Source organism: Plectropomus leopardus, chromosome 14 (assembly GCF_026936395.1).
Source record: "Plectropomus leopardus strain MGB_pleo_1.0 chromosome 14, ASM2693639v1, whole genome shotgun sequence".
Lineage (NCBI taxonomy): Eukaryota > Metazoa > Chordata > Actinopteri > Perciformes > Serranidae > Plectropomus > Plectropomus leopardus.
The window spans coordinates 47,365-75,000 of NC_142189.1; the positions used below are offsets into that span (position 1 = coordinate 47,365).

General features: G+C 46.3%; 3 protein-coding genes across 5 annotated transcripts in view; 2 read left to right on the forward strand and 1 right to left on the reverse strand.

The window, feature by feature from the left end:
* Positions 1 to 508: 508 nt before the first annotated feature.
* Positions 509 to 8,553, reverse strand: LOC121938976 (uncharacterized). The gene is made up of 8 exons (XM_088087682.1): positions 8,212 to 8,553; positions 7,117 to 7,238; positions 2,627 to 2,765; positions 2,403 to 2,524; positions 1,475 to 1,585; positions 1,293 to 1,399; positions 1,100 to 1,190; positions 509 to 1,003 (listed from the first exon to the last, which is right to left on the reverse strand). Exons 1-8 carry the CDS (start codon positions 8,306 to 8,308, stop codon positions 890 to 892), a joined length of 903 nt encoding a protein of 300 aa, XP_087943808.1. The 5' UTR covers positions 8,309 to 8,553; the 3' UTR covers positions 509 to 889.
* A 449-nt stretch (positions 8,554 to 9,002) lies between these two features.
* srp54 (signal recognition particle 54) lies at positions 9,003 to 22,330 on the forward strand. 2 transcript variants are annotated; one of them, XM_088087585.1, is made up of 17 exons: positions 9,003 to 9,128; positions 9,949 to 10,073; positions 10,246 to 10,342; positions 10,540 to 10,631; positions 10,871 to 10,955; positions 11,270 to 11,374; positions 12,696 to 12,762; positions 14,911 to 14,968; positions 15,042 to 15,192; positions 15,289 to 15,437; positions 15,520 to 15,620; positions 16,687 to 16,773; positions 16,862 to 16,935; positions 17,034 to 17,142; positions 18,317 to 18,487; positions 21,614 to 21,709; positions 21,809 to 22,330. In XM_088087585.1, the coding sequence occupies exons 3-17, from the start codon at positions 10,265 to 10,267 to the stop codon at positions 21,898 to 21,900; spliced, it is 1,515 nt and encodes a 504-aa protein (XP_087943711.1). In that variant the 5' UTR covers positions 9,003 to 9,128; positions 9,949 to 10,073; positions 10,246 to 10,264; the 3' UTR covers positions 21,901 to 22,330. The 2 variants fall into 2 exon arrangements, with proteins under 2 accessions (XP_087943711.1, XP_087943712.1); XM_088087586.1 differs by having other exon boundaries at positions 9,087 to 9,227.
* A 657-nt stretch (positions 22,331 to 22,987) lies between these two features.
* Positions 22,988 to 27,636, forward strand: part of sec23a (Sec23 homolog A, coat complex II component) — a 24,202-nt gene continuing 19,553 nt past the window's right edge. The window contains exons 1-8 of one of the 2 annotated variants that reach the window (XM_088087582.1): positions 22,988 to 23,093; positions 24,300 to 24,567; positions 24,705 to 24,762; positions 24,850 to 24,936; positions 25,010 to 25,246; positions 25,698 to 25,774; positions 26,555 to 26,699; positions 26,786 to 26,944. In XM_088087582.1, coding sequence (XP_087943708.1) covers positions 24,347 to 24,567; positions 24,705 to 24,762; positions 24,850 to 24,936; positions 25,010 to 25,246; positions 25,698 to 25,774; positions 26,555 to 26,699; positions 26,786 to 26,944 — 984 coding nt within the window. In that variant the 5' untranslated portion in view covers positions 22,988 to 23,093; positions 24,300 to 24,346. Of the gene's footprint in view, positions 23,094 to 23,116; positions 23,184 to 24,299; positions 24,568 to 24,704; positions 24,763 to 24,849; positions 24,937 to 25,009; positions 25,247 to 25,697; positions 25,775 to 26,554; positions 26,700 to 26,785; positions 26,945 to 27,636 lie in introns of those variants that run through there. The other variant, XM_088087584.1, reaches the window with a different exon arrangement.

The window sequence follows — 27,636 nt, forward strand, 5'->3', positions numbered from 1 at the left end:
TTTTTTTTTTATATTGAAAAACTTTATTGAATGAAAGGGTCATGTTTACATTTACAACAGTGCAGAACAACACTGAAACTTATTAAAGATCATGTTCACACGATTCTTCTTCGATATAATAATAAGCATCATTATCATCATTATTATTATTATTATTATTATTGTTATTTGTGGTTCTTGATCTGTATGTTTCACTTTATGTATGTACATTGTTCTTGTTCTCCCACTAAAGAGTCCAGTTTGTGGTTCTTGTTCTCCCAGTAAAGAGTCCAGTTTGTGGTTCTTGTTCTCCCAGTAAAGAGTCCAGTTTGTGGTTCTTGTTCTGTGTGTGGTGCCACCGGGGATCCGGCGGGGGGCGCTGGAGGGTTTGAAGCTGCCGTTAAAGACGGCGCAGAAGAAGAGTTGTTTCCGTGTCGGTAGTATCGATGACGCTCCGTTTGTGTCGGTGTTTGTTCAGCTGCTGTTCGATCAAACTCACCAACAGTCGGTGAGTCGGTAATGATTCTGCTTTAATACTAACTGTTACGGAGACGACTGACAGTCTGAGGGAACCAACGATCAACACAAACTGACAGTTATTAAATCATGTCAACTCTTCAGGACAGGTCAGAGGTCACAGACTGAAGCTTCAAGATGTCAAACAAACAAACAAACAAACAAACAAACAAACCGTCCTCTGTTGTTTCTGGAGCTCGGTACACAACCACTGGCTCTGTGTGGATTCAGGAAGTGATGTCATCATTTCCCAAACGCTCCGTTTTACTTCCACATGACACATGAGGTCACCTGAGGTCAGACACGTCTGTGGACCGGACCTGAGGACTCTGGTCCACTACAGTCCAGACATCAGACCACCTCAGACCAGTTCAGACCTTTGAACCAGTCCAGGTCACATGACTCTGTACAGGTGGATCTGTCTGAGCGAGTCGGCGTCCGAGTCTCCGCCCACAAAAACGTCATAGTCCACAGGAAGTTCCTCCACCCAGTCAGGTGCCAAAGCCTCCTGACGAACACAAACAGCAAGTGACAACATGATGACTCGGTGTGTGAGTGTGTGTGTGTGTGACTGTACATGTGTGCGTGCACGTGTGTGTGTTACCTGCAGAGTGCTGAGACTCTCCTGCAGAGCGGGGACTGTGACCAGCAGAGATCCTCTCTTCCTGAAGTTCTCCATGATGAACCTCCACGCTCTGAACACACACACACACACACACACACACACACACACACACACAGGGTTGTATATGCAGTATACTGTGTGTACATTGTGTGTAAATTGTATGTTTCCTGACCTGACTTGTTCACCCAGTTCCATGAAGAACTCGAACACGTTGTTCAAGATGAGAACATCTGCGCTCTGCAGCAGAACGTTCTGCAGACATACGTCAGTGTGGAGAACCTGCAGGAGAACACACTCAGCAGGTTCTGCTGGGTTTTAGTGTGTGTGTGTGTGTGTGTGTGTGTGTGTGTGTACCTGGATGCGGTCGGTCATCTTGTATTTCTGCAGGATGTTTCTCTGCAGATTCACAAACTCCTCATTGATCTCCAGACCAATCAGGTGAGACGCTGAGCTGAACACATGACCCTGAAGAAACACACTCACATTAACACACACACGGACGCACACAGATGCATGTTATGTACATTATGTGTTCTCCTGTGTGTGTGTGTGTATGTGTGTGTTCTCCTGTGTGTGTGTGTGTGTGTGTGTGTGTGTGTGTTCTCCTGTGTGTTCTCCTGTGTGTGTGTGGGTGTGTGTTCTCCTGTGTGTTCTCCTGTGTGTGTGTGTGTGTTCTCCTGTGTGTTCTCCTGTGTGTGTGTGTGTGTGTGTGTGTGTGTGCGCGCGTGTGTGTGTACTCCTGTCTGTGTGTGTGTGTGTGTGTGTTCTCCTGTGTGTGTGTGTGTGTTCTCCTGTGTGTGTGTGTTCTCCTGTGTGTGTGTGTGTGTGTGTGTGTGTGTGTGTGTGTGTGTGTGTGTGTGTGTGTGTGTGTGTGTGTGTGTGTGTGTGTGTGTGTGTTCTCCTATCTGTGTGTGTGTGTGTGTGTTCTCCTGTGTGTGTGTGTGTGTGTGTGTGTGTGTGTGTGTGTGTGTGTGTGTGTGTGTGTGTGTGTGTGTGTGTGTGTGTGTGTTCTCCTGTGTGTGTGTGTGTGTGTGTGTTCTCCTGTGTGTGTTCTCCTGTGTGTGTACTCCTGTGTGTGTGTGTGTGTGTTCTCCTGTGTGTGTGTGTGTGTGTGTGTGTGTGTGTGTGTGTGTGTGTGTGTGTGTGTGTGTGTGTTCTCCTGTGTGTGTGTGTGTTCTCCTATGTGTGTGTGTGTTCTCCTATGTGTGTGTGTGTTCTCCTGTGTGTGTGTGTGTGTGTGTGTGTGTGTGTGTGTGTGTGTGTGTGTGTGTGTTCTCCTGACCCCGTACAGAACAGCTCCCAGCCTGGAGCCGACGTCCACAACCATCCGTCCACTCAGGTCCGGAAGAACGTTCTCAAACAGGAACTGAAGCTCTGAGATGGAGAAGGAGTGAGAGATGAAGTCTGCAGGAGAACGACAGGAAGGAGAACATGATGAGGAACAGACGGAGGTCAGGGGACTGATGATGATGATGATGATGATGATGATGATGATGATGTTCTGACCCAGAGGGGCGGTTCTGTAGGATCCACAGGTGAGACAGTAGGAGCGACTCATGGTTCCCTCTTCACACAGAATGTCCACCTGATCCTCATCGTACAAGAAACCATCCACGTGGACCGTCGGCCGAGAACGCTGCTGCATCTGGAACATCAGCCAGAGCTTTTACATTTGGGTCAAAGACGTAATCGTGTTTTCAACACCCTAAAATTAAAAGTCAAACACATTTTACCATTTCACCTTTTTACGGAACACGGGCATGTAAAATTTACAATTTTATAATTTTAACTAAAATAAGAATTATTAGACATATGATTTACATAAAACCACCCCAATAAAAAATCATTCAGTGTAACAACAGCTAAGAACAAATTAATCATGTCAGGCAGGTTAACAGCTACATCAATTAGACAGAACAATAAGCAATTCAACCCCTAAAATGATTATTTTTTTCATTGTACACCTTTACACTTTGGAAACATCATCACAAACATTGGGTTTTATCCTGTCTGTTCACGAAAACTTTTTATAAGCAATTGGATTTCTTTTACCATCAAAATTAGTTTACTCAATTGTTGGTCCAGAAAATCTCAATGATTTCTGGATCAATACGTGCATTTTTCATCTTTACATAAATATTATCTGTTACACAGAATGAACATTTTATTACTCTGAATGATTTTTTGTCTAAATGTCATTAAAAATGTAGTATTATTGTTATTGTTGCATTATTAGTATTTGTTTGTATCGTTAAACACAGACGTTATAACGATTAAAAAAAAACACTGGAGTGTCATTTCGCTCACACTAATTCGAGCAAAGACATAACAAGGCAAATGCTGACTAGGCCACACCCACATGCACCAATCATTATTGGCCTTCAGGTTGTGGTTCATAGAGAGCCCAGGAATGAGTCCTAAAAATTTCAGCATCTGCCGTTCACTCGTCTCAAAGTCAGTGTGTTTTTTAATGTGCTGTTGGTGTGAAATAAGGTCAGAAAATCTGAAGAGATTTTCACGTTTTGTTCTCTGATATAAATTACGTCAGTAAATCCCCCGCTGTTGACTCTGAAGCTTTTATGTATCTTAAAAAAGACGGTCACTAACAAGCAGCCAAGTCAGACTATAGAACGGCATCGGGCCGAACGCAGCTTTACGGCCTCGCTGTGGTGGAGACATTTCGTCATGTGACGGTGGTGTCGTTTGTTTGTAGCCTAACAGTCGCTTTTTACTTCTGCTGAGTGTATTTAGGCTGCAAAAATCCTGAAAGGGTGAAAAATGTCAAGAAGTCTTTAGTGGTGTTCATTAGTAAAGATTATCTTACTGAACAACATGGATGGATTTAAATTTCTTACAATTAAATGAAAACGAAACAGAGAGCCTTTCAGCTGAGGCTTCTGGCCAGAGCCAAGTCCATCTAAGACACAAAGACCTGGAAAAAGTTAGCCGTGCTTTATTTACGTCTGGCTCAGATTACTGTACCTCCCTGCGTGTCGGCACTGACCGATCACAGCGTAACCGCCTGCAGCTCGTCTCCCTACTGGGACGAAGAAACGCGAGCACGTAACTCCGGTACTCTCTGCACTTCCCTGGCTCCCGGTTAGGTACGGGATCGATTTTAAGATCCTGTTATTTGTTTTTAAGGCTCTGAATGGGCTGGTCCCTGAATACCTGTCTGACCTTATTACACTGCATCAGCCCTCCAGAGTCCTCAGTCAGCTAACCAGGTGTTCTTGGACGTTCCTCGATCCTTTTTAAAAACTGGAGGAGATCAACCTTCGCAGTTGCAGCTCCCACTCTGTGAAACGTATTACCTCCCACTGTGAGGACTGCGAATCGCCTCTCCACCTTTAAAACTCTGCTTAAGACACACTTGTTGACTTTGCTGTGCTATATAAATAAAGTTGACATTGACGCTAAACAAAATACGTAAGAATAATTGTCAATCATTTGTTCACCACAGAGCTTATTTTCAGCAATGATCCAAAATCCAACGGAAAAATCCCAGAGGCTTTTCGATGAGGGAACCAGGGCGACGTCAGAAAAAGAATAACCCTAACCTACATGTCTTTATTGTTTTAAAAAGTTATTTTACATTCGGCAAAGTTTCACAATAACACAAAAAAAACTAACCAACTGAGGCAGCGACACCAGAAACTCCCATCTTCTGTCAGGTAAAACTCTTGTTTCTGTCTGAGGAGTTGGTGGGTTTAGGAGAGCACGGGTGCATAAAGCGGCTTCAGTTCCTGGTCAGAGGGGCTGTCTGATACTCACATAAAGAGGTAAAAATATTCTTCATATAGCCTACAAATACAAATATAAATGATTTGTACTTTTTCCCGTGTCTTGCAACACTGCCGTTATCAGAGGGCATTGTAAAAGAACAAATAAAAACGTATAAATATTCATAATATTTATTACAGTTGATACATATATGTAAGCATTAAATGTTTTATATGTATGTGAAATAAAAAACAATATATTAAAATTAACATATATACGCATATTTGTCATTCAATATAATCGATGCTGTGGTTACTTTACCATATCTGAATTATTGTTTTAGATGACTTTTTGGAAGATGAAATGTCAGTGTGAATTAATATATTATTTATTATTTATTATTTAGTTCGCAGATTTAGAGTCTTCATCAACATCCTCATCTTCTTCAACAACATCCTCATCTTCTTCAACAACATCCTCATTCATCAACAACATCCTCATCTTCATCAACATCCTCATCTTCATCAACATCCTCATCTTCTTCAACAACATCCTCATTCATCAACATCCTCATCTTCATCAACATCCTCATCTTCATCAACATCCTCATCTTCAACAACATCCTTATCTTCTTCAACAACATCCTCATCTTCAACAACATCCTCATTCATCAACATCCTCATCTTCATCAACATCCTCATCTTCATCAACATCCTCATCTTCAACAACATCCTTATCTTCTTCAACAACATCCTCATCTTCATCAACATCCTCATCTTCATCAACATCCTCATCTTCTTCAACAACATCCTCATTCATCAACAACATCCTCATCTTCTTCAACAACATCCTCATCTTCATCAACATCCTCATTCATCAACAACATCCTCATCTTCATCAACATCCTCATCTTCTTCAACAACATCCTCATCTTCATCAACATCCTCATCTTCTTCAACAACATCCTCATTCATCAACAACATCCTCATCTTCTTCAACAACATCCTCATCTTCATCAACATCCTCATCTTCTTCAACAACATCCTCATTCATCAACAACATCCTCATCTTCTTCAACAACATCCTCATCTTCATCAACATCCTCATCTTCTTCAACAACATCCTCATCTTCTTCAACAACATCCTCATCTTCATCATCAACAACATCCTCATCTTCTTCAACAACATCCTCATCTTCATCAACATCCTCATCTTCTTCAACAACATCCTCATCTTCTTCAACAACATCCTCATCTTCATCAACAACAACATCCTCATCTTCTTCAACAACATCCTCATCTTCATCAAAATCCTCATCTTCATCAACAATATCCTCATCTTCATCAACAATATCCTCATCTTCATCAACATCCTCATCTTCATCAACAACATCCTCATCTTCTTCAACAACATTCTCATCTTCATCAACAACAACATCCTCATCTCCATCAACATCCTCATCTTCATCAACATCCTCATTTTCATCAACATCCTCATCTTCATCAACATCCTCATCTTCTTCAACAACATCCTCATTCATCAACATTCGTCAACATCCTCATCTTCTTCAACAACATCCTCATCTTCTTCAACAACATCCTCATCTTCATCAACATCCTCATCTTCATCAACATCCTCATCTTCATCAACATCCTCATCTTCTTCAACAACATCCTCATTCATCATCAACATCCTCATCTTCATCAACATCCTCATCTTCTTCAACAACATCCTCATTCATCAACATTCGTCAACATCCTCATCTTCTTCAACAACATCCTCATCTTCATCAACATCCTCATCTTCATCAACATCCTCATCTTCATCAACATCCTCATCTTCATCAACAACATCCACATCTTCAACAACACCCTCATCTTCATCAACAATATCCTCATCTTCTTCAACAACATCCTCATCTTCATCAACATCCTCATCTTCATCAACAACATCCTCATCTTCATCAACAACATTCTCATCTTCATCAATAACAACATCCTCATCTCCTTCAACATCCTCATCTTCATCAACAACAACATCCTCATCTTCATCAACAACAACATCCTCATCTTCATCAACAACATCCTCATCTTCATCAACATCCTCATCTTCATCAACAACAACATCTTCATCAACAACAACATCCTCGGCTTCATCGATAACATTATCATCCTTATCAATGTCCTCTCAGAGGGGTAGTACCTGTTTAGTGAAATTTTACAGTACTACAGTACCTTAGAGTATACAGTAGTATTGCAGTAGTATTGCAGTACCTTGGCGTGGGCGGTGGTCTCAGAGGGGAGCATGGCGTCGGGCGGCAGGTGTGCTCGGAGCTCCTCAGAGATGTTTTGCAGAATTGTTCTGTTGTTGTTGGACAAAAACTCGTCGAGCTCATCTGCAGAATAAAAGCAGGTCAGGACTACAGAGGCCCAGACAGGCCAATATTAACTAACATTTAAAGTCACAACTTTGAGTTTTTGCTCCATGCAAACAAAACGTACTTTTCAAAATCAAGCTATAAAAAATATTATACATAGATATGATTTTGTACTGTCATTGAGTGGTATTTTAACCAACATCAGTCCTCATCATAAATAAAAAAATATTCATTAATTTTCAGAATTTCAACCCTTTAAATGCCAGGTTTTTGTCATGAGATGAAAAAAAAATCCATTAATTTAAAAATATATATATTTTCAATATACTACATTTTATGTACATATTATTTTTGCTGCTGACAGTCTGCGATATGTCAGTGTGTGAGTGTAGCTGCTGACAGTCTGGGATATGTCAGTGTGTGAGTGTAGCTGCTGACAGTCTGGGATATGTCAGTGTGTGAGTGTAGCTGCTGACAGTCTGGGATATGTCAGTGATCAGCAGCTACATTGACTGTGACAGGTCACCTAGTGGAAATAGCATGTATTTCCTCCATATGCCAAATATGGTCAAAATGACCTCATCAGGTGGAAAATAGTCAAAATGACAAATTCAGAGTCAAAAGCCCAGAATGACACCCAGAAATAATACAAGTCCTGTTTTTCTGCTCTGATGGCTGTGGGATCAAAAATGTCAGTTTGAATGGGTTTCAATGGAGCATTTTTGGACCTGAACAGTCTGAATGTAACTATTTAGTTTCCACAGTGTATTTTAGACTTATTGTAGGAGCTGAGCTGCAAATTCACTGATTACACTCAGATACACAATCTGGACTACATTTAGGACACATGCATCAACACACACACAGTTATCACAACAGGAAGAAGAAAAGAGACTAAAATGAAACAAACAGACACTAAAGGTTAATAACAAACAGGATTATGTTAATATAACTTAGTTTTAAGTAAACTGTGTGTGTGTGCGTGTGTTACCTGAGGTCCGGAGCCACCGCAGCAGCGCGTGCAGCTCGCCTGGCCTCACCTGGCTGAGCAGAAGCTTCACCTGACTCTTGGCGTCTCTGAAGTCCATCTTAGACTTCTGGTTTTAAATGTATTAATGTTATAATTACTTAAATATGAACTGTGCAGTACCCGGTGACGAGCTGCTCCATGTCAGCCTGTTCCTGCTCTGTGTCTGCAGCCCCGCCGCGTGTCTACCTGTTAAGGTGGAACCGGCGCTCTCTCCCGCGTCACGGTTTGTTACTCACTGTTACTCACCGGTTCACCTGTTCACGTGACCAGAGCCCCAGTGTGTGACGTCAGCACAGGTGTGACTGTCTGACAGGTTCAGATTAAAGATCAGACTTTCCTCCTCAGGTACTCTTCAGACCACCTTAAAAAAACTGACCCGGAAGACGTTGTGTTTTTTTTTTATATTGAAAAACTTTATTGAATGAAAGGGTCATGTTTACATTTACAACAGTGCAGAACAACACTGAAACTTATTAAAGATCATGTTCACACGATTCTTCTTCGATATAATAATAAGCATCATTATCATCATTATTATTATTATTATTATTATTGTTATTTGTGGTTCTTGATCTGTATGTTTCACTTTATGTATGTACATTGTTCTTGTTCTCCCACTAAAGAGTCCAGTTTGTGGTTCTTGTTCTCCCAGTAAAGAGTCCAGTTTGTGGTTCTTGTTCTCCCAGTAAAGAGTCCAGTTTGTGGTTCTTGTTCTGTGTGTGGTGCCACCGGGGATCCGGCGGGGGGCGCTGGAGGGTTTGAAGCTGCCGTTAAAGACGGCGCAGAAGAAGAGTTGTTTCCGTGTCGGTAGTATCGATGACGCTCCGTTTGTGTCGGTGTTTGTTCAGCTGCTGTTCGATCAAACTCACCAACAGTCGGTGAGTCGGTAATGATTCTGCTTTAATACTAACTGATTGCGGTCCTCTCGCTCTGTGACGAGCCTGGCGCGCTCACGCTGAAGCTAACATCAAGCTAACGTAAGGCTAAGGCGAAGCTAACTGTGCTAACCGCTAACCGCAGTCTGTGCGGACGGTGAATGCTAACTGCTAACGGCTAACGCTGGCTCAGAGAGCCGCTGTAAACAGCTGACATGTTGTTATTAAACTGATTAAAAGATGATCGAGCAGTTCGATTATCGATGATGACGTCATTAGAAACGTGACGCAGGTTCGATGATAAAGTATGAAGATGATTTTTTATTAGTTTAAACATCTGCCGGCTGTTAGAGATCAATAACTCAATCCGATCAGAAAACACTGAATTTATCATCAATAATGTCTTTGTGTTTCTGAAACAACACGCGAAGAAGAAAAATCAAATTATTGATCGGTCACACGTCGCTGGTTTACAATAAAACCACAATAAAATAAACTGCTGTTTTTCTCCTGTTGTTTTGTTCTCGTGGTGTTAAGCGTTTAAACTCTGAGCAAACTACTTCAGTGTCCATCAAAAACACGGAGTAAATAAAATATTTTAATTATCATTATATTTTTAAAGTTATACACAGAAAGTACATTTCTGTCTTGTATTCCTTGTTTGTTTTTTTCTTGCTTTTTTTGTTTTTAGAGCTGTTGGAACAAATAAACGGACCAGTTTTTTATCAGCCACACTGCCGGAGCAGTAGAGTGTACTCTGGGCACAGATGGAGTAGCAGAGCATCAGGAGCATTCAACTCTTCTTCTTCTCTCTTCTCAACAGGAAGTGAGCAGCTGCTGCCTGCTGAGACCTTCACCTGTCAGCTGACCTGCTGACTCACTGAGCGTGCTCCGTCGGGGGTTCCCCTCCACACACACACACACACACACACACACACGGAGATCTTGGTAAATCCATCAGATCAAAGTTATTGTCTAGAATGGTGTGTGTGTGTGTGTCTGTGTCTGTGTGTGTGTGTGTGTGGTGGACTCAGATGATGACATCATCAGAACTGTCAAATCAGTGACTCCGTTGTTGGCGTGTCATCCTGTGAGGTCACGTGTGTGATCTGTGTTTCAGGATCATTTCAGACGCCATCATGGTGTTAGCCGACCTGGGGAGGAAGATCACCTCGGCGCTGAGGTCACTCAGCAACGCCACCATCATCAACGAGGAGGTAACCAGCATCTGGGGGGTCCCGTGGACCCGGTCTGAGTCCCGTGGTCCCGCTCTGAGTCCCGTGGACCCAGTCTGGGTCCTGAGGACCTGGTCTGAGTTCCGAGGATCCGGTCTGGGTCCTGAGGACCTGGTCTGAGTTCCGAGGATCCGGTCTGGGTCCTGAGGACCTGGTCTGATGGCGTGTGTGTGTTTCAGGTGTTGAACGCGATGCTGAAGGAGGTCTGTGCTGCTCTGCTGGAGGCCGACGTCAACATCAAACTGGTCAAACAGCTCAGAGAGAACGTCAAGTGAGTACCACAGTCCTGAGTCTGGCCTAAGATCTGTACACCTGGTCAGGGATCTGTATACCAGATTAGGGATCCATAGATGTGGTGTGGTCTGGGATCTATAGACATAGTCCAAGATCTATAGACCTGGTCTGGGATCTGTAGACCTGGTCCAAGATCCGTAGACCTGGTGATGGATCTGTGGACCTGGTCTAGGATTTGTAGACCTGGTCCTGAAATCCCTGTTGTGGTCTGTGCAGGTCTGCCATCGATCTGGAGGAGATGGCTTCAGGTCTAAACAAGAGGAGGATGATCCAGCATGCGGTCTTCAAGGAGCTTGTCAAGGTCAGACCCCAAGACCTGGACAGGTCCTGGAAGAGTCAGGAAACTAAAATTGAGTTTTCCAGGACTGAAAATATTTTGAAACAATAGTTTAATGATGAAAGGACCTCTGACCTCTGACCCCGACCTCTTCTCAGACTCTGAACTTCCTTTTTTAATACTAACCATTAACTGCTATGTCTGTCTCTGTCTCTTTGTCTCTGTCTGACTGTCTCTGTCTCTCTCTGTCTGTCTGTCTGTCTCTCTTTGTCTCTGTCTCTGTCTCTCTCTGTTTGTCTCTGTCTCTGTCTCTTTCTGTGTCTGTCTGTGTGTCTCAGCTGGTGGACCCCGGTGTGAAGGCCTGGACTCCGACTAAAGGAAAGAACAACGTCATCATGTTTGTGGGCCTTCAGGGCAGCGGCAAAACCACCACCTGCTCCAAGGTGACATCACAGAGCCCCGCCCCCTGTGGATACCGGGTCACCACAGGACCATCGAAACCTGAGAAAGCAAAAATAATTTTAGATTTTAGTTTCTGGCTGATTAATGGGCTCATTTATCAAACATACCGCATGATTTCCCTCCAAAAAAATTCCAGACATGTTATTAAAAAAAACCCACCAGAAACATTTCCAAATAAAAGAAATCCCCAAAATGTTTTTTTAAATCACCTAAAAATCACATTTTAATGTAAATGTGTGCATATATTAGTGCTGGGCATAGATTAATTTTTTTAATCTAGATTAATCTCACTGCAATCCTGTAGTTAATCTCGATTAATCTAGATTAAAATTATAGATTTAAATTTTGCCAAAGACATTCAAAATAATATCTATCTATCTATCTAAATGATGAAAATGCATCACAAAATGCTTGAGAAAGCTGTTCTACTATAATATTTGGTAAAGAAAAATAATGTTCCATAAGATTTACTTTGGTGTTTAACTTTTTTTTATTTTGTTAAACACAGACATTTAGGAGCACAGGTTCTGTCTCCATGTGGAAAAAGCTTTTTCCTGCTAACTGGAATGAACAGCAGAGGGCGCAGCCTCTGATAACATGACCCTAACTGAACTGTGGGCCTACATTAGAGGTCATGAAGAAGACCATTAACGGTCAGCAGCTTTGTGACACGGCTTGAGCCAATCACTCCGGTCACTCAGGCAGACCAGCTTCTGCCTTGTTCGCGCCCCCTCCGCGTAATTCGACCAGGTATACATCCGCGCTTAAACAACAAAGTGAAATTGGTGCCTTGCTCACTGTATAGACCCAACTTAGTGAATAGTTTATCGCGCGATAATTTCCTTATTGCACGATAAGAATCCCGCGTTAACGCAGCACGTTAACGCCGTTAACGGCCCAGCACTAGTATATATATATATATATATATATGTATGTGTGTGTGTATATATATATATATATATATATATATATATATATATATATATATATATATATATATATATATATATATATATATATGTATGTAGGTATGTATGTATGTATGTATGTATATGTTTGAATTCATTAATTTGGGAAGACGTATTTAAAAATTACCAAAATATTTTATAAAAACCCCACCACATTTGTTTAAATAATATAAAAAACTGATGGTAACAATTGCCAAAATAATGATAAACAAAAAAATCACCAGAAAAGCAAAAATGTTAGAAGCCTGTAGATGGACCCCTGACCCCTGTCACGCTCCCTGCTGTCTGTCCGTCTGTCCGTCTGTGGTCTCACTGTCCTCTGTGTCTCCTGCAGCTCGCCTACTATTACCAGAGGAAAGGCTGGAAGACCTGCCTGATCTGTGCCGACACCTTCAGAGCCGGTAACCAGCATCACACCTCACCTGACCTCACCTACAGTCACCTGACCTCACCTACAGTCACCTACAGTCACCTGACCTCACCTACAGTCACCTACAGTCACCTGACCTCACCTACAGTCACCTGACCTCACCTACAGTCACCTGACCTCACCTACAGTCACCTACAGACACCTGACCTCACCTACAGTCACCTACAGACACCTGACCTCACCTACAGTCACCTGACCTCACCTACAGTCACCTGACCTCACCTAGTCACCTGACCTCACCTACAGTCACCTGACGACACCTACAGACACCAGACCTCACCTACAGTCACCTACAGTCACCTGACCACACCTACAGTCACCTACAGACACCTGACCTCACCTACAGTCACCTGACCTCACCTACAGACACCTACAGACACCAGACCTCACCTACAGTCACCTGACCTCACCTACAGTCACCTGACCTCACCTACAGTCACCTGACCTCACCTACAGACACCTACAGACACCAGACCTCACCTACAGTCACCTACAGTCACCTGACCACACCTACAGACACCTGACCTCACCTACAGTCACCTGACCTCACCTACAGTCGTCTGACCTCACCTACAGTCACCTACAGTCACCTGACCTCACCTACAGTCACCTACAGTCACCTGACCTCACCTACAGTCACCTGACCTCACCTACAGTCACCTACAGACACCTGACCTCACCTACAGTCACCTGACCTCACCTAGTCACCTGACCTCACCTACAGTCACCTGACCTCACCTACAGACACCTACAGACACCTACAGACACCAGACCTCACCTACAGTCACCTACAGTCACCTGACCACACCTACAGTCACCTACAGACACCTGACCTCACCTACAGTCACCTGACCTCACCTACAGACACCTACAGACACCTGACCTCACCTACAGTCACCTGACCTCACCTACAGTCACCTGACCTCACCTACAGTCACTTGACCTCACCTACAGACACCTACAGACACCAGACCTCACCTACAGTCACCTACAGTCACCTGACCACACCTACAGACACCTGACATCACCTACAGTCACCTGACCTCACCTACAGTCACCCGACCTCACCTACAGTCACCTACAGTCACCTGACCTCACCTACAGTCACCTACAGTCACCTACAGTCACCTGACCACACCTACAGACACCTGACCTCACCTACAGTCACCTGACCTCACCTACAGTCGTCTGACCTCACCTACAGTCACCTACAGTCACCTACAGTCACCTGACCTCACCTACAGTCACCTACAGTCACCTGACCTCACCTACAGTCACCTGACCTCACCTACAGTCACCTACAGACACCTGACCTCACCTACAGTCACCTGACCTCACCTAGTCACCTGACCTCACCTACAGTCACCTGACCTCACCTACAGACACCTACAGACACCAGACCTCACCTACAGTCACCTACAGTCACCTGACCACACCTACAGTCACCTACAGACACCTGACCTCACCTACAGTCACCTGACCTCACCTACAGACACCTACAGACACCAGACCTCACCTACAGTCACCTGACCTCACCTACAGTCACCTGACCTCACCTACAGTCACTTGACCTCACCTACAGACACCTACAGACACCAGACCTCACCTACAGTCACCTACAGTCACCTGACCACACCTACAGACACCTGACATCACCTACAGTCACCTGACCTCACCTACAGTCACCCGACCTCACCTACAGTCACCTACAGTCACCTGACCTCACCTACAGTCACCTACAGTCACCTGACCTCACCTACAGTCACCTGACCTCACCTACAGTCACCCGACCTCACCTACAGTCACCTACAGTCACCTGACCTCACCTACAGTCACCTACAGTCACCTGACCTCACCTACAGTCACCTGACCTCACCTACAGTCACCTACAGACACCTGACCTCACCTACAGTCACCTGACCTCACCTACAGACACCTGACCTCACCTACAGTCACCTACAGTCACCTGACCTCACCTACAGTCACCTGCAGTCACCTGACCTCACCTACAGTCACCTGATCTCACCTACAGTCACCTACAGTCACCTGATCTCACCTACAGTCACCTACAGACACCAGACCTCACCGGAATTGAGTTACTGTTTCTGTCGTCTTTCAGGTGCATTTGACCAGCTGAAGCAGAACGCCACTAAAGCCAGGATCCCGTTTTACGGCAGGTGAGTTTGACAGCTGTGCCCTGTGCTGCCTGCTGACCTTTGACCCCATGTCACGCCTGTGCGTTGTGTTCAGTTACACAGAGATGGACCCCGTGGTGATCGCCGCCGAGGGCGTAGAGAAGTTCAGAGCCGAGAACTTTGAGATCATCATCGTGGACACGAGTGGACGCCACAAACAGGAGGATTCGCTGTTCGAGGAGATGCTGCAGGTCTCCAACGCCGTGGTGAGTCCCTGAACGCCCGGGTGACCGGCCTGAGGTTGACGTGACCCCGCCGAGGGGCGCCGAAGTGACCCTGTGTCTCTGCCCATGTTTCCATAGCAACCAGACAACATCGTGTATGTGATGGACGCGTCCATCGGTCAGGCCTGCGAGTCCCAGGCCAAGGCTTTCAAAGACAAAGTGGACGTGGCGTCCGTGATCGTCACCAAGCTGGATGGGCACGCCAAAGGAGGAGGAGCTCTGAGCGCGTAAGACCCAATGATGTCACTGCTGGCGTGATGTCACAGTGACGCATTTCCAGCTGACGCTCTTCTTCCTCTGCTGTTTCAGCGTGGCGGCCACCAGGAGCCCCATCATCTTCATCGGAACCGGAGAACACATCGACGACTTTGAGCCCTTCAAGACCCAACCCTTCATCAGCAAACTGCTGGGTGAGACGGACACACAGAGGGACACACAGAGGGACACACACACAGTGGGACACACACACAGTGGGACACACACACAGTGGGACACACACAGTGGGACACACACAGAGAGACACAAAGAGGGACACACGCAGAGGAGCACACGCAGAGGGACACACACAGCGGGACACACGCAGAGGGACACACACACACACACACACACACGGAGACACACACAGAGAGACACAGACACACACGGACACACACACAGGGACACACACACACACACACACACACACACACAGAGGGACACACACACACAGAGGGACATACACACACGGAGACATGGACACACACACACAGAGGGACACACATGGACATAAACACACACACACACATACACACACCGACAGAAACACACACCGACAGAAACACACACACACACACACACTGACACTGAGAACACACACACACACACAGGGACATAACACACAGACACACACACACACTGACACTGAGAACACACACACACAGGGACATAACACACAGACACACACACACACTGATACTGAGAACACACACACACACAGGGACATAACACACACACACACACTGACACTGAGAACACACACACACACACACACACACACACAGGGACATAACACACACAGACACACACACACACACACACACACACGGACATAAACACACACTCTGCTTCCTTCACACCTTCAGGTTATTCTGTGTGTCTGTGTGTGTGTGTTTGTGTGTGTGTCTGTGCAATGAAAATGAAAGAAAGGGTTGAAGGTCCTTTGATGCGTGTTTTTAAAATTTGCCTCAAAGTCCTAAAAAACTCACTGAAAAGTTTCTTAAAGATTCGTATTGACGTCGCTGCTTTTATTTGAGACAAACTGAATCGACGGGACATCTTTCAGCTGGAAACCTTCTTTACTGTCTTCACTATTTATTGTATCTCATCCCCGCAACATCCCCGCAACATCCCCGCAACATCCCCGCAACCTCACTGAGCTGCAGCGAGCAGGTAGTTTGAGGTGTTTCCGTGGTAACTGAGTTCTGCTCTTCCTGTCAGGGATGGGGGACATCGAGGGTCTGATCGACAGAGTCAACGAGCTCAAACTGGACGACAACGAGGAGCTCATCGACAAACTCAAACACGGTGAGAACACGCCGCCGCCACCGTAATCATCTTCACATGTGTATCGGACACTGACCTGTGACCTCTTACCTCTGACCTCTGACCCCAGGTCAGTTCACTCTCAGAGACATGTACGAGCAGTTCCAGAACATCATGAAGATGGGACCCTTCGGACAAATCATGGTAAACGCACGCACCGCCCACCGGCACATGACCCGGACCTCAGCAGGATCTCACCGTGTCTCTGTCCTTTTGTCTCTGCCTGTCTGTGATGTGTTCAGGGGATGATTCCCGGCTTCGGCACAGACTTCATGAGTAAAGGAAACGAGCAGGAGTCGATGGCTAGACTGAAGAAACTGATGACCATCATGGACAGCATGAACGACCAGGGTAACACACACACACACACACACACATACACACATATACACAGAGACACACATACACATATACACAGAGACACACATATACACAGAGACACACACACACGCACACATATACACAGACACTCATATACACACATATATACACAGACACACACACACATATACACAGAGACATACATATACACACATATATACACAGAGACACACACACACACACACACACATATCCACAGAGACACAAACACACACACACACACATAATACACAAAGACACACACATAATATACACAGAGACACACATACACACGCACACTGAAACAAACACACACATAGAAACACACACACATACACACGCACACTGAAACAAACACACACATACACACGCACACTGAAACAAACACACACATAGAAACACACATAGAAACACACACACATACACACGCACACTGAAACAAACACACACATAGAAACACACACACATACACACGCACACTGAAACAAACACACACACATACACACGCACACTGAAACAAACACACACATACACACGCACACTGAAACAAACACACACACATACACACGCACACTGAAACAAACACACACATAGAAACACACATACACAGAAACACACATACACACTGAAACAAACAAACACACACAGAAACACACACACACACTGAAACAAACAAACACACACATAGAAACACACACACACACACACATACACACACGCAGAAACACACACACACACTGAATAAAAATATTTTTTTTTTAAAAAAGCCGCCAGTTTTAAAGAGGAAACAGATCAAAGTTGGGTTTTTTTAAGGAAAAAAATCACGAACATTTAAAAGAGAAAATAAAAAGCCACATTTTTGTCTTTGGAAAAAGTAGCAAAAAAATAAATAAAAAGAGGAAAAATAAAATGCCATTTTTCTTAAAAATTGCCAGGATTTTTCCAACAAAAAAAAATCTAAATGTTTTCTTAAAAAAAAAAAAATCACAAAAAAAGTTTCAAAGAAAAAAAGAAAACATTTTGAAAGAAAAAATATGTTTCCAGAATTTTTTCGTTAAAAATCATCCCGAAAAAGAGGCGACGAAGAGCGTCTATGGTCGATTCATTAAAAGTCCCGGAGCAGTGGCGGAGACATGAGCGAGGCCTGTCCTCTGTGTGTCCTCAGAGTTGGACAGTAAAGACGGAGCCAAGCTGTTCAGTAAGCAGCCCAACAGGATCCAGAGGGTCGCCCGGGGGTCAGGGGTCGCCACCAGAGACGTCCAGGAGCTCCTCACTCAGTACACCAAGTTCGCCCAGATGGTCAAGAAGATGGGAGGCATCAAGGGACTGTTCAAAGGTACGGGGACAGGGGACAGGGGACAGACAGAGGAGGCATCAAGGGACTGTTCAAAGGTATGGGGACAGGGGACAGACAGAGGAGGCATCAAGGGACTGTTCAAAGGTATGGGGACAGGGGACAGACAGAGAGACAGAGGAGGCATCAAGGGACCGTTCAAAGGTACGGGGACAGGGGACAGACAGAGAGACCGAGGAGGCATCAAGGGACCGTTCAAAGGTATGGGGACAGGGGACAGACAGAGAGACCGAGGAGGCATCAAGGGACCGTTCAAAGGTACGGGGACAGGGGACAGACAGAGAGACCGAGGAGGCATCAAGGGACCGTTCAAAGGTACGGGGACAGGGGACAGACAGAGGAGGCATCAAGGGACTGTTCAAAGGTACGGGGACAGGGGACAGACAGAGAGACAGGAGGCATCAAGGGACTGTTCAAAGGTACGGGGACAGGGGACAGACAGAGGAGGCATCAAGGGACTGTTCAAAGGTACGGGGACAGGGGACAGACAGAGAGACAGAGGAGGCATCAAGGGACTGTTCAAAGGTACGGGGACAGGGGACAGACAGAGGAGGCATCAAGGGACTGTTCAAAGGTACGGGGACAGGGGACAGACAGAGAGACAGAGGAGGCATCAAGGGACTGTTCAAAGGTACGGGGACAGGGGACAGACAGAGAGACCGAGGAGGCATCAAGGGACCGTTCAAAGGTACGGGGACAGGGGACAGACAGAGGAGGCATCAAGGGACTGTTCAAAGGTATGGGGACAGGGGACAGACAGAGAGACAGAGGAGGCATCAAGGGACTGTTCAAAGGTACGGGGACAGACAGAGGAGGCATCAAGGGACTGTTCAAAGGTACGGGGACAGGGGACAGACAGAGAGACAGAGGAGGCATCAAGGGACTGTTCAAAGGTACGGGGACAGGGGACAGACAGAGGAGGCATCAAGGGACTGTTCAAAGGTACGGGGACGGGACAGACAGAGGAGGCATCAAGGGACTGTTCAAAGGTACGGGGACAGGGGACAGACAGAGGAGGCATCAAGGGACCGTTCAAAGGTACAGGGACAGGGGACAGACAGAGGAGGCATCAAGGGACTGTTCAAAGGTACAGGGACAGGGGACAGACAGAGAGACAGAGGAGGCATCAAGGGACTGTTCAAAGGTACGGGGACAGGGGACAGACAGAGGAGGCATCAAGGGACCGTTCAAAGGTACAGGGACAGGGGACACACAGAGGAGGCATCAAGGGACTGTTCAAAGGTACAGGGACAGGGGACACACAGAGGAGGCATCAAGGGACTGTTCAAAGGTACAGGGACAGGGGACAGACAGAGAGACAGAGGAGGCATCAAGGGACTGTTCAAAGGTACGGGGACAGGGGACAGACAGAGAGACAGAGGAGGCATCAAGGGACTGTACGAAGGTACGGGGACAGGGGACAGACAGAGGAGGCATCAAGGGACTGTTCAAAGGTATGGGGACAGGGGACAGACAGACAGAGGAGGCATCAAGGGACTGTTCAAAGGTACAGGGACAGGGGACAGACAGAGAGACAGAGGAGGCATCAAGGGACTGTTCAAAGGTACGGGGACAGGGGACAGACAGAGAGACAGAGGAGGCATCAAGGGACTGTTCAAAGGTACGGGGACAGGGGACAGACAGAGGAGGCATCAAGGGACTGTTCAAAGGTATGGGGACAGGGGACAGACAGAGAGACAGAGGAGGCATCAAGGGACCGTTCAAAGGTACGGGGACAGGGGACAGACAGAGAGACCGAGGAGGCATCAAGGGACCGTTCAAAGGTATGGGGACAGGGGACAGACAGAGAGACCGAGGAGGCATCAAGGGACCGTTCAAAGGTACGGGGACAGGGGACAGACAGAGAGACCGAGGAGGCATCAAGGGACCGTTCAAAGGTACGGGGACAGGGGACAGACAGAGGAGGCATCAAGGGACTGTTCAAAGGTACGGGGACAGGGGACAGACAGAGAGACAGGAGGCATCAAGGGACTGTTCAAAGGTACGGGGACAGGGGACAGACAGAGGAGGCATCAAGGGACTGTTCAAAGGTAATGGGACAGGGGACAGACAGAGAGACCAAGGAGGCATCAAGGGACTGTTCAAAGGTACGGGGACAGGGGACAGACAGAGGAGGCATCAAGGGACTGTTCAAAGGTACGGGGACAGGGGACAGACAGAGAGACAGAGGAGGCATCAAGGGACTGTTCAAAGGTACGGGGACAGGGGACAGACAGAGAGACCGAGGAGGCATCAAGGGACCGTTCAAAGGTACGGGGACAGGGGACAGACAGAGGAGGCATCAAGGGACTGTTCAAAGGTACGGGGACAGGGGACAGACAGAGAGACAGAGGAGGCATCAAGGGACTGTTCAAAGGTACGGGGACAGACAGAGGAGGCATCAAGGGACTGTTCAAAGGTACGGGGACAGGGGACAGACAGAGAGACAGAGGAGGCATCAAGGGACTGTTCAAAGGTACGGGGACAGGGGACAGACAGAGGAGGCATCAAGGGACTGTTCAAAGGTACGGGGACGGGACAGACAGAGGAGGCATCAAGGGACTGTTCAAAGGTACGGGGACAGGGGACAGACAGAGGAGGCATCAAGGGACTGTTCAAAGGTACGGGGACAGGGGACAGACAGAGGAGGCATCAAGGGACTGTTCAAAGGTACAGGGACAGGGGACAGACAGAGAGACAGAGGAGGCATCAAGGGACTGTTCAAAGGTACGGGGACAGGGGACAGACAGAGAGACAGAGGAGGCATCAAGGGACTGTTCAAAGGTACGGGGACAGGGGACAGACAGAGGAGGCATCAAGGGACTGTTCAAAGGTACGGGGACAGGGGACAGACAGAGAGACAGAGGAGGCATCAAGGGACTGTTCAAAGGTACGGGGACAGGGGACAGACAGAGAGAGAGAGGAGGCATCAAGGGACTGTTTGAGGGACAGACACAGGACATAGAGAGACAGACAGACAGAGACAAAAGTGGCAGCAAGGGACTGTTTAAGGTGGAGACGGACACAGAGACAGCGAATGGGGGGGCAGAGAGGGGGACAGATCAGTCCATGATTGGACCTGTCTCATGTGTCTCTGGTGTCCTCCAGGTGGAGACATGTCGAAGAACGTGAACCCGTCTCAGATGGCGAAATTGAACCAGCAGATGGCCAAAATGATGGACCCCCGAGTCCTGCACCACATGGGTGAGACAGCTGCACCTGTCCGTCCAACACACCTGTCCAACTATTTGTATTTAAGGTGGAATGATGGATCTAAATGAAATGTTTCGTTTGGTATTTAAGGTGGAATGGCGGGTCTGCAGTCGATGATGCGTCAGTTCCAGCAGGGCGCCGCCGGCAACATGAAAGGCATGATGGGATTCAACAACATGTGACCGCCGACCAACCAGCTGCCTTAAAACATACAAACTACAAGTTAAAGCCTCGCCCCCGGTCAGGTACAGGTGGAGAGGGGCGGGGCCTAGAGGGAGAACAGAAAGTGTGGAGAGACAAAATAAAAGCAGGATGTTTGAATTTTCATTCTGTCGCCTGCTGCATTTAGAAGAAACTCCAGAAGAAGAAAGATGCTGATTTAAAGGCACAGTCCACTGAAACGTGACGGACTGGTCCTCTAAATCAGGAGCAGGAGGAGCAGGAGGAGCAGGAGGAGCAGGAGGAGGAGCAGGGTGTTTAATTTAGTTGTGAAAAAGGTGTTTGTGTATAAGATTTAATCAGAGTCTGTCCTGATTGGACGAGGAGACGACGACGTTAGTTAGTGACAGTATTTTTGTCATATAATAAACATTTGTATCGCACCGTTTTAAACCTGAACTGTTTTTATTTCATCCTCATTTTAATGAAAACACTTTATAACGTTCACTAACGAGTGAAAGACAATTATACCCAAAAATAAAATAATTATGGAAAAGCACAACTAATAACTAAAATTATTGAGAAATTGGTGAGTGACGTTTTCAGACTCAGAGACGAAACATCACAGCAGACTTTTGGCCAAAGTTTGATTTGTCCCTCAGGAGCCTCCGTACATTTGGTTTCAAGTTCCTCTGTGCGCAAGCTTCGCCAAAGATCCCGTGTTGATGTGATGAGTCACTCTGACAGAGATTCTGTGTCTGCAGACCGTCCACAGTTACAGAAATTGTCCCGTCGGGTCTCCCGACGGGTGTGCAGTCAGCTGTTTAAGGAAGAAGATCGAGAGAATAAGGTCAGTGTTTGTGTAGAGGAAGAGCTGCCTGCAGCCACTTTGTGCTGTGATACAAAAACTTTAATGACTCATAATATGAGACGAGATGAGACGAGTATTTGTTGATCCTCAGGGGACCAGAGGACAAAAACAGTACAATAAACATTTCAAACATTCCCTCTTTCTTTTTCATAAAAGACAAAATGCCTTCTAAATCTCAGGACTTGGAAGTATGTTTTCTTTTTTTAAAGCCGTCTGTGCGGGGTTTTCGGTCAGAGTGAGCCCTCTCTCTTTTTCTCCTCTCTGTGCTCTGACGTGGCGCCGGCCGGCCGCCATGTTGTTTTGCCGTGTTGTCACAGAGAGGAGCAGCAGGAGCAGCAGGAGCAGGTGAGTTACTGATTAACCTCCTCTCTCTCAGACTCACGCGGACCCCTCAGACCTCCTAACTCACCTGGACTCCGTCAGCTCACCTGTGCGGTCAGTGTGACGCCGTCACCTGCCGATGACGTGTCTGTTTACCTGTTAGCTGTTAGTCCCTGAGGCTAACTGGACTCACCTGAACTCCGATCAGACCAATAAACTGATCGATCATCCCCGTGTACTGCAGTACTTCTCCGTGTACTGCAGCACTTCACTTTGTCCTACAGTACTTCACTATGTGCTGCAGTACTGCACTGTGATTTGCATTTCTTCACTGTGTACTGCAGTACTTCACTGTGTACTGCAGTACTTCTCCGTGTACTGCACTACTTCACTGTGTACTGCAGTACTTAACTGTACATCTGTATTTCTTCACAGTGAGTAGTAGTAGGAGTAGTAATAGTGCAGTAAAGGGTTTCATGTAGTAGTAATAGTAGTAGTAGTAGTATTGCAGTAAAGGGTTGAGTAGTAGTAGTCGTAATAATAATAGTAGTAGTACTGTCAAGGATTGTGTTGTAGTAGTAGTAGTACTCCAGTAAAGGGTTGTGTAGTAGTAGTAAAAGTAGTACTTCAGTAAAGGATTGTGTAGTAGTAGTAGTAGTAGTAGTAGTAGTACTGCAGTAAAGAGTTTGGTGTAGTAGTAATAGTAGTAGGAGTACTGCAGTAAAACATTTTGTAGTAGTACTAGTAGTAGAAGTAGTCGTAGTACTGCAGAAAAGAATTTGGCGTAGTAGTACTGCTCTGTAAATACTTTAACTGGACCCCTCGTAAAGCCCCGCCCAAGAACAGCCACCATCCAGTCCTACCTTAGCAACCGTAACTATGTGCGCGGGAGGCCTGAAGCCAAAACGCCGATACACGAACAGTATCACGGTGGTCTTCCTCACTATTTCACCTGCTGGGACTGAAAGCTCATCAGGCATAGCAACAGTAACCAAGGGGGGTGGGGCTTAGCGAGGGTCAGTTTAGGCGTTTTGCAGTTTTCACGCTCTGATCATCTGTGGTCATGCAAACAGCATACATATCACTACTACTGCAGTAAAGATAGTACTACTGCAGTAAAGTTAGTACCACTGCAGTAAATGTAGTAGTACTGCAGTTACGTTAGTAGTACCACAGTAATATTAGTATTACGGCAGTATGTTTATTAACATTGCCCCCTCCCCCCCGCAGCGTTAACCCGACGGTGTGTCTGACCCCTCCCACTTCCCTGCGGTGCCATGGCGACCTTCCCAGAGTACATCGCTCAGAACGAGGAGCGTGACGGCGTGCGGTTCAGCTGGAACGTTTGGCCGTCCAGCCGGCTGGAGGCAACACGGATGGTCGTTCCCGTGTCGGCGCTCTTCACCCCGCTGAGGGAGCGGCCCGACCTGCCACCGATTCAGTATGAACCGGTCCTCTGCAGCCGCGCCACCTGCCGCGCCGTGCTCAACCCGCTCTGGTATGTCCGTCCAACACGCACCGTCCAACACGCACCGTCCCACACGCACTGTCCAACACACATCGTCTGACACGAACTGTCCAACATGCACCGTCCAACATTCACGTGTTTAACACGCACCTGTCTGTGTGTTGCAGTCAGGTGGACTACCGAGCCAAGCTGTGGGCCTGTAACTTCTGCTACCAGAGGAACCAGGTTCAGTAGAGACACATTAATGTCTTCATAGAGACAGAGTCACAGAAGACGTGGACAAACACACAGTGACTCTTTGTTCTGTTGCAGTTTCCTCCGTCCTACGCCGGAATCTCAGAGGTCAACCAACCAGCCGAGCTGCTGCCCCAGTTCTCCACCATCGAGTATGTGGTCCAGGTAAGACAGATGGACAGAGAGACAGACGGTCCATATGTCCAGGTGTATAAGTTGATGTGGTCTCTGTCCTCAGCGGGGTCCTCAAATGCCACTCGTCTTCCTGTACGTGGTGGACACCTGTATGGAGGACGAGGACCTGCAGGCTCTGAAGGAGTCCTTGCAGATGTCCCTGTCCCTGCTGCCTCCCACCGCACTGGTTGGACTCATCACCTTCGGCCGCATGGTCCAGGTCCACGAGCTCGGCTGCGAGGGGATCTCCAAGAGCTACGTCTTCAGGGGGACCAAGGACCTGAACGCCAAGCAGCTCCAGGTTTCTGACTCCCGCTGGAACCAGTTCTGACACAGTAACCGGTCCACATTCGGGACCGCTTAGAAACAAAAGATGCCTTTCAGTTTTTAGAGAAATTTTAGAGGAAATCGCCCCTAACCCAAAACGAAAATTTTAAAGAAAAAAAAATTCACATTTTTTTTAGCAATAAAAAATCCCCAATTTTTTTTAACAATAAAAAATCCCCCAATTTTTTTTCTTTATAAAAGACCAAAAAATTTTTCAAGAAATTTTTTTTTTTCTATTAAAACTTGCTAACAAGTTTTACAGAAAGCATAAAACAAAATGATCTTTTCCAAGTTTTCTCAAAACATAACCAACAGTCCCTAAGTTAGTTAATTCATTAATGAATTCAACTCAAAGTCCTGGAAAGTTCTTGAAATGTGTGTGTGTGTGTGTGTGTGTGTGTGTGTGTGTGTGTGTGACTCTGCAGGAGATGCTCGGTCTGACGAAACCTGCAGCCAATCAGGTACGAGGACCTCAGCCCGCCCAGCAGCCACTGTCCAACAGGTAAATGCTCACCTGTGAGGCCCCACCCACCGACACCTGACCCCTGACCCTCAGAGTTAACTCTTTAGACCCTCAGAGTTAACCCTTCAGACCCTTCAGACCCTCAGAGTTAACTCTTCAGACCCTCAGAGTTAACTCTTTAGACCCTTCAGACCCTCAGAGTTAACCCTTCAGACCCTTCAGACCCTCCGAGTTAACCCTTCAGACCCTCAGAGTTAACCCTTCAGACCCTTCAGACCCTCAGAGTTAACCCTTCAGACCCTTCAGACCCTCCGAGTTAACCCTTCAGACCCTCAGAGTTAACCCTTCAGACCCTTCAGACCCTCAGAGTTAACTCTTCAGACCCTTCAGACCCTCCGAGTTAACCCTTCAGACCCTTCAGACCCTCCGAGTTAACCCTTCAGACCCTTCAGACCCTCAGAGTTAACTCTTCAGACCCTTCAGACCCTCCGAGTTAACCCTTCAGACCCTCAGAGTTAACCCTTCAGACCCTTCAGACCCTCAGAGTTAACCCTTCAGACCCTTCAGACCCTCAGAGTTAACTCTTCAGACCCTTCAGACCCTCCGAGTTAACCCTTCAGACCCTCAGAGTTAACCCTTCAGACCCTTCAGACCCTCAGAGTTAACTCTTCGGACCCTTCAGACCCTCAGAGTTAACTCTTCAGACCCTTCAGACCCTCCGAGTTAACCCTTCAGACCCTCAGAGTTAACCCTTCAGACCCTTCAGACCCTCAGAGTTAACTCTTCGGACCCTCAGAGTTAACCCTTTCCCTCCCGCAGGTTCCTGCAGCCAGTGCAGAAGATTGACATGAACCTGACTGACCTGCTGGGGGAGCTGCAGCGCGACCCGTGGCCCGTCACTCAGGGGAAGAGGCCACTGCGCTCGCTTGGCGTGGCCATGTCCATCGCCGTGGGCCTGCTGGAGGTGAGGTGGGGGTTTGGGGGGGTGTAACTCAGCAGCGTTCACACGTTGGCATCGCGTCACACAGGATCTGTGCTTTTTACCCACAGTGCACCTTCCCCAACACGGGCGCTCGGATCATGACCTTTATCGGCGGCCCAGCAACACAGGGCCCTGGCATGGTGGTGGGGGACGAGCTGAAGACCCCCATCAGGTCCTGGCACGACCTGGAGAAGGACAATGCCAAGTTCACCAAGAAAGCCACCAAGGTGAGTGAAGAAGGGCGGCGTCTCTGTGGTCCGAGGACCGGAACATGTTTGCTTTGGAAAATTTTGGCTTTTTTTGTCTTTTGAAATTTTTGGCTGTATTTTTTTCCTTAAAAATATTTGGTGATTTTGAAAAAGTTGTGGTGATTTCTTTCTTTCAATTTTTTTTGGTGATTATTTTGCTTCTGTTTTTGCTTTTTCTTTCCTTTACAATTTTTGGTTATTTCTTTTCCATTAAAATTATGAGGGACTTTAAAAAAGTTTTGATAATTATTTTTTCTTTATAGCTTTGTGGAGACTTTCTTTTACTTTAAACATTTTTTGATTTTTTTCTATTTATTTTATTTATTATTATTTATTTTACCCTAAAAATTTTGGGGATTTAGAAAGAAGACGATTTTCTTTTTTCTTTTAAAAAAAAAAGATTTTAGCAGATTTTTTTCTTTTAAACTTTTGGTGATTTTTAAAGTAAACATGCTTTTCCAACCTGTGAGCCTGCCAAATCAAACGTCACCAAAAGACACAATTTAACAGCCAGAAACTGTAAAAACAGATATTATTGCTTGATTATTTAATTTCGGATAGTCTTCGAATTTATCATTTGGGACAAATTTTCCCCGTGACATGCGAGGAGATTCAAAAACCAACAAGAGAGATAAATGTATTTATAACGTGTGTCCGTGTGTGTGTGTGTG

Coding starts and splice junctions, on each gene's coding strand:
- LOC121938976 (XM_088087682.1), bottom strand. CDS start 8,308: ATGGACTTCAGAGACGCCAAGAGTCAGGTGAAGCTTCTGCTCAGCCAG. Junction 1,191..1,292: donor GAACTGGGTGAACAAGTCAG/GTCAGGAAACAT, acceptor GTGTGTGTTCAG/AGCGTGGAGGTTCATCATGG. Junction 1,004..1,099: donor AGAGTCTCAGCACTCTGCAG/GTAACACACACA, acceptor TGTGTTCGTCAG/GAGGCTTTGGCACCTGACTG.
- srp54 (XM_088087585.1), top strand. CDS start 10,265: ATGGTGTTAGCCGACCTGGGGAGGAAGATCACCTCGGCGCTGAGGTCA. Junction 16,774..16,861: donor CATCGACAAACTCAAACACG/GTGAGAACACGC, acceptor CTCTGACCCCAG/GTCAGTTCACTCTCAGAGAC. Junction 21,710..21,808: donor CCGAGTCCTGCACCACATGG/GTGAGACAGCTG, acceptor TTGGTATTTAAG/GTGGAATGGCGGGTCTGCAG.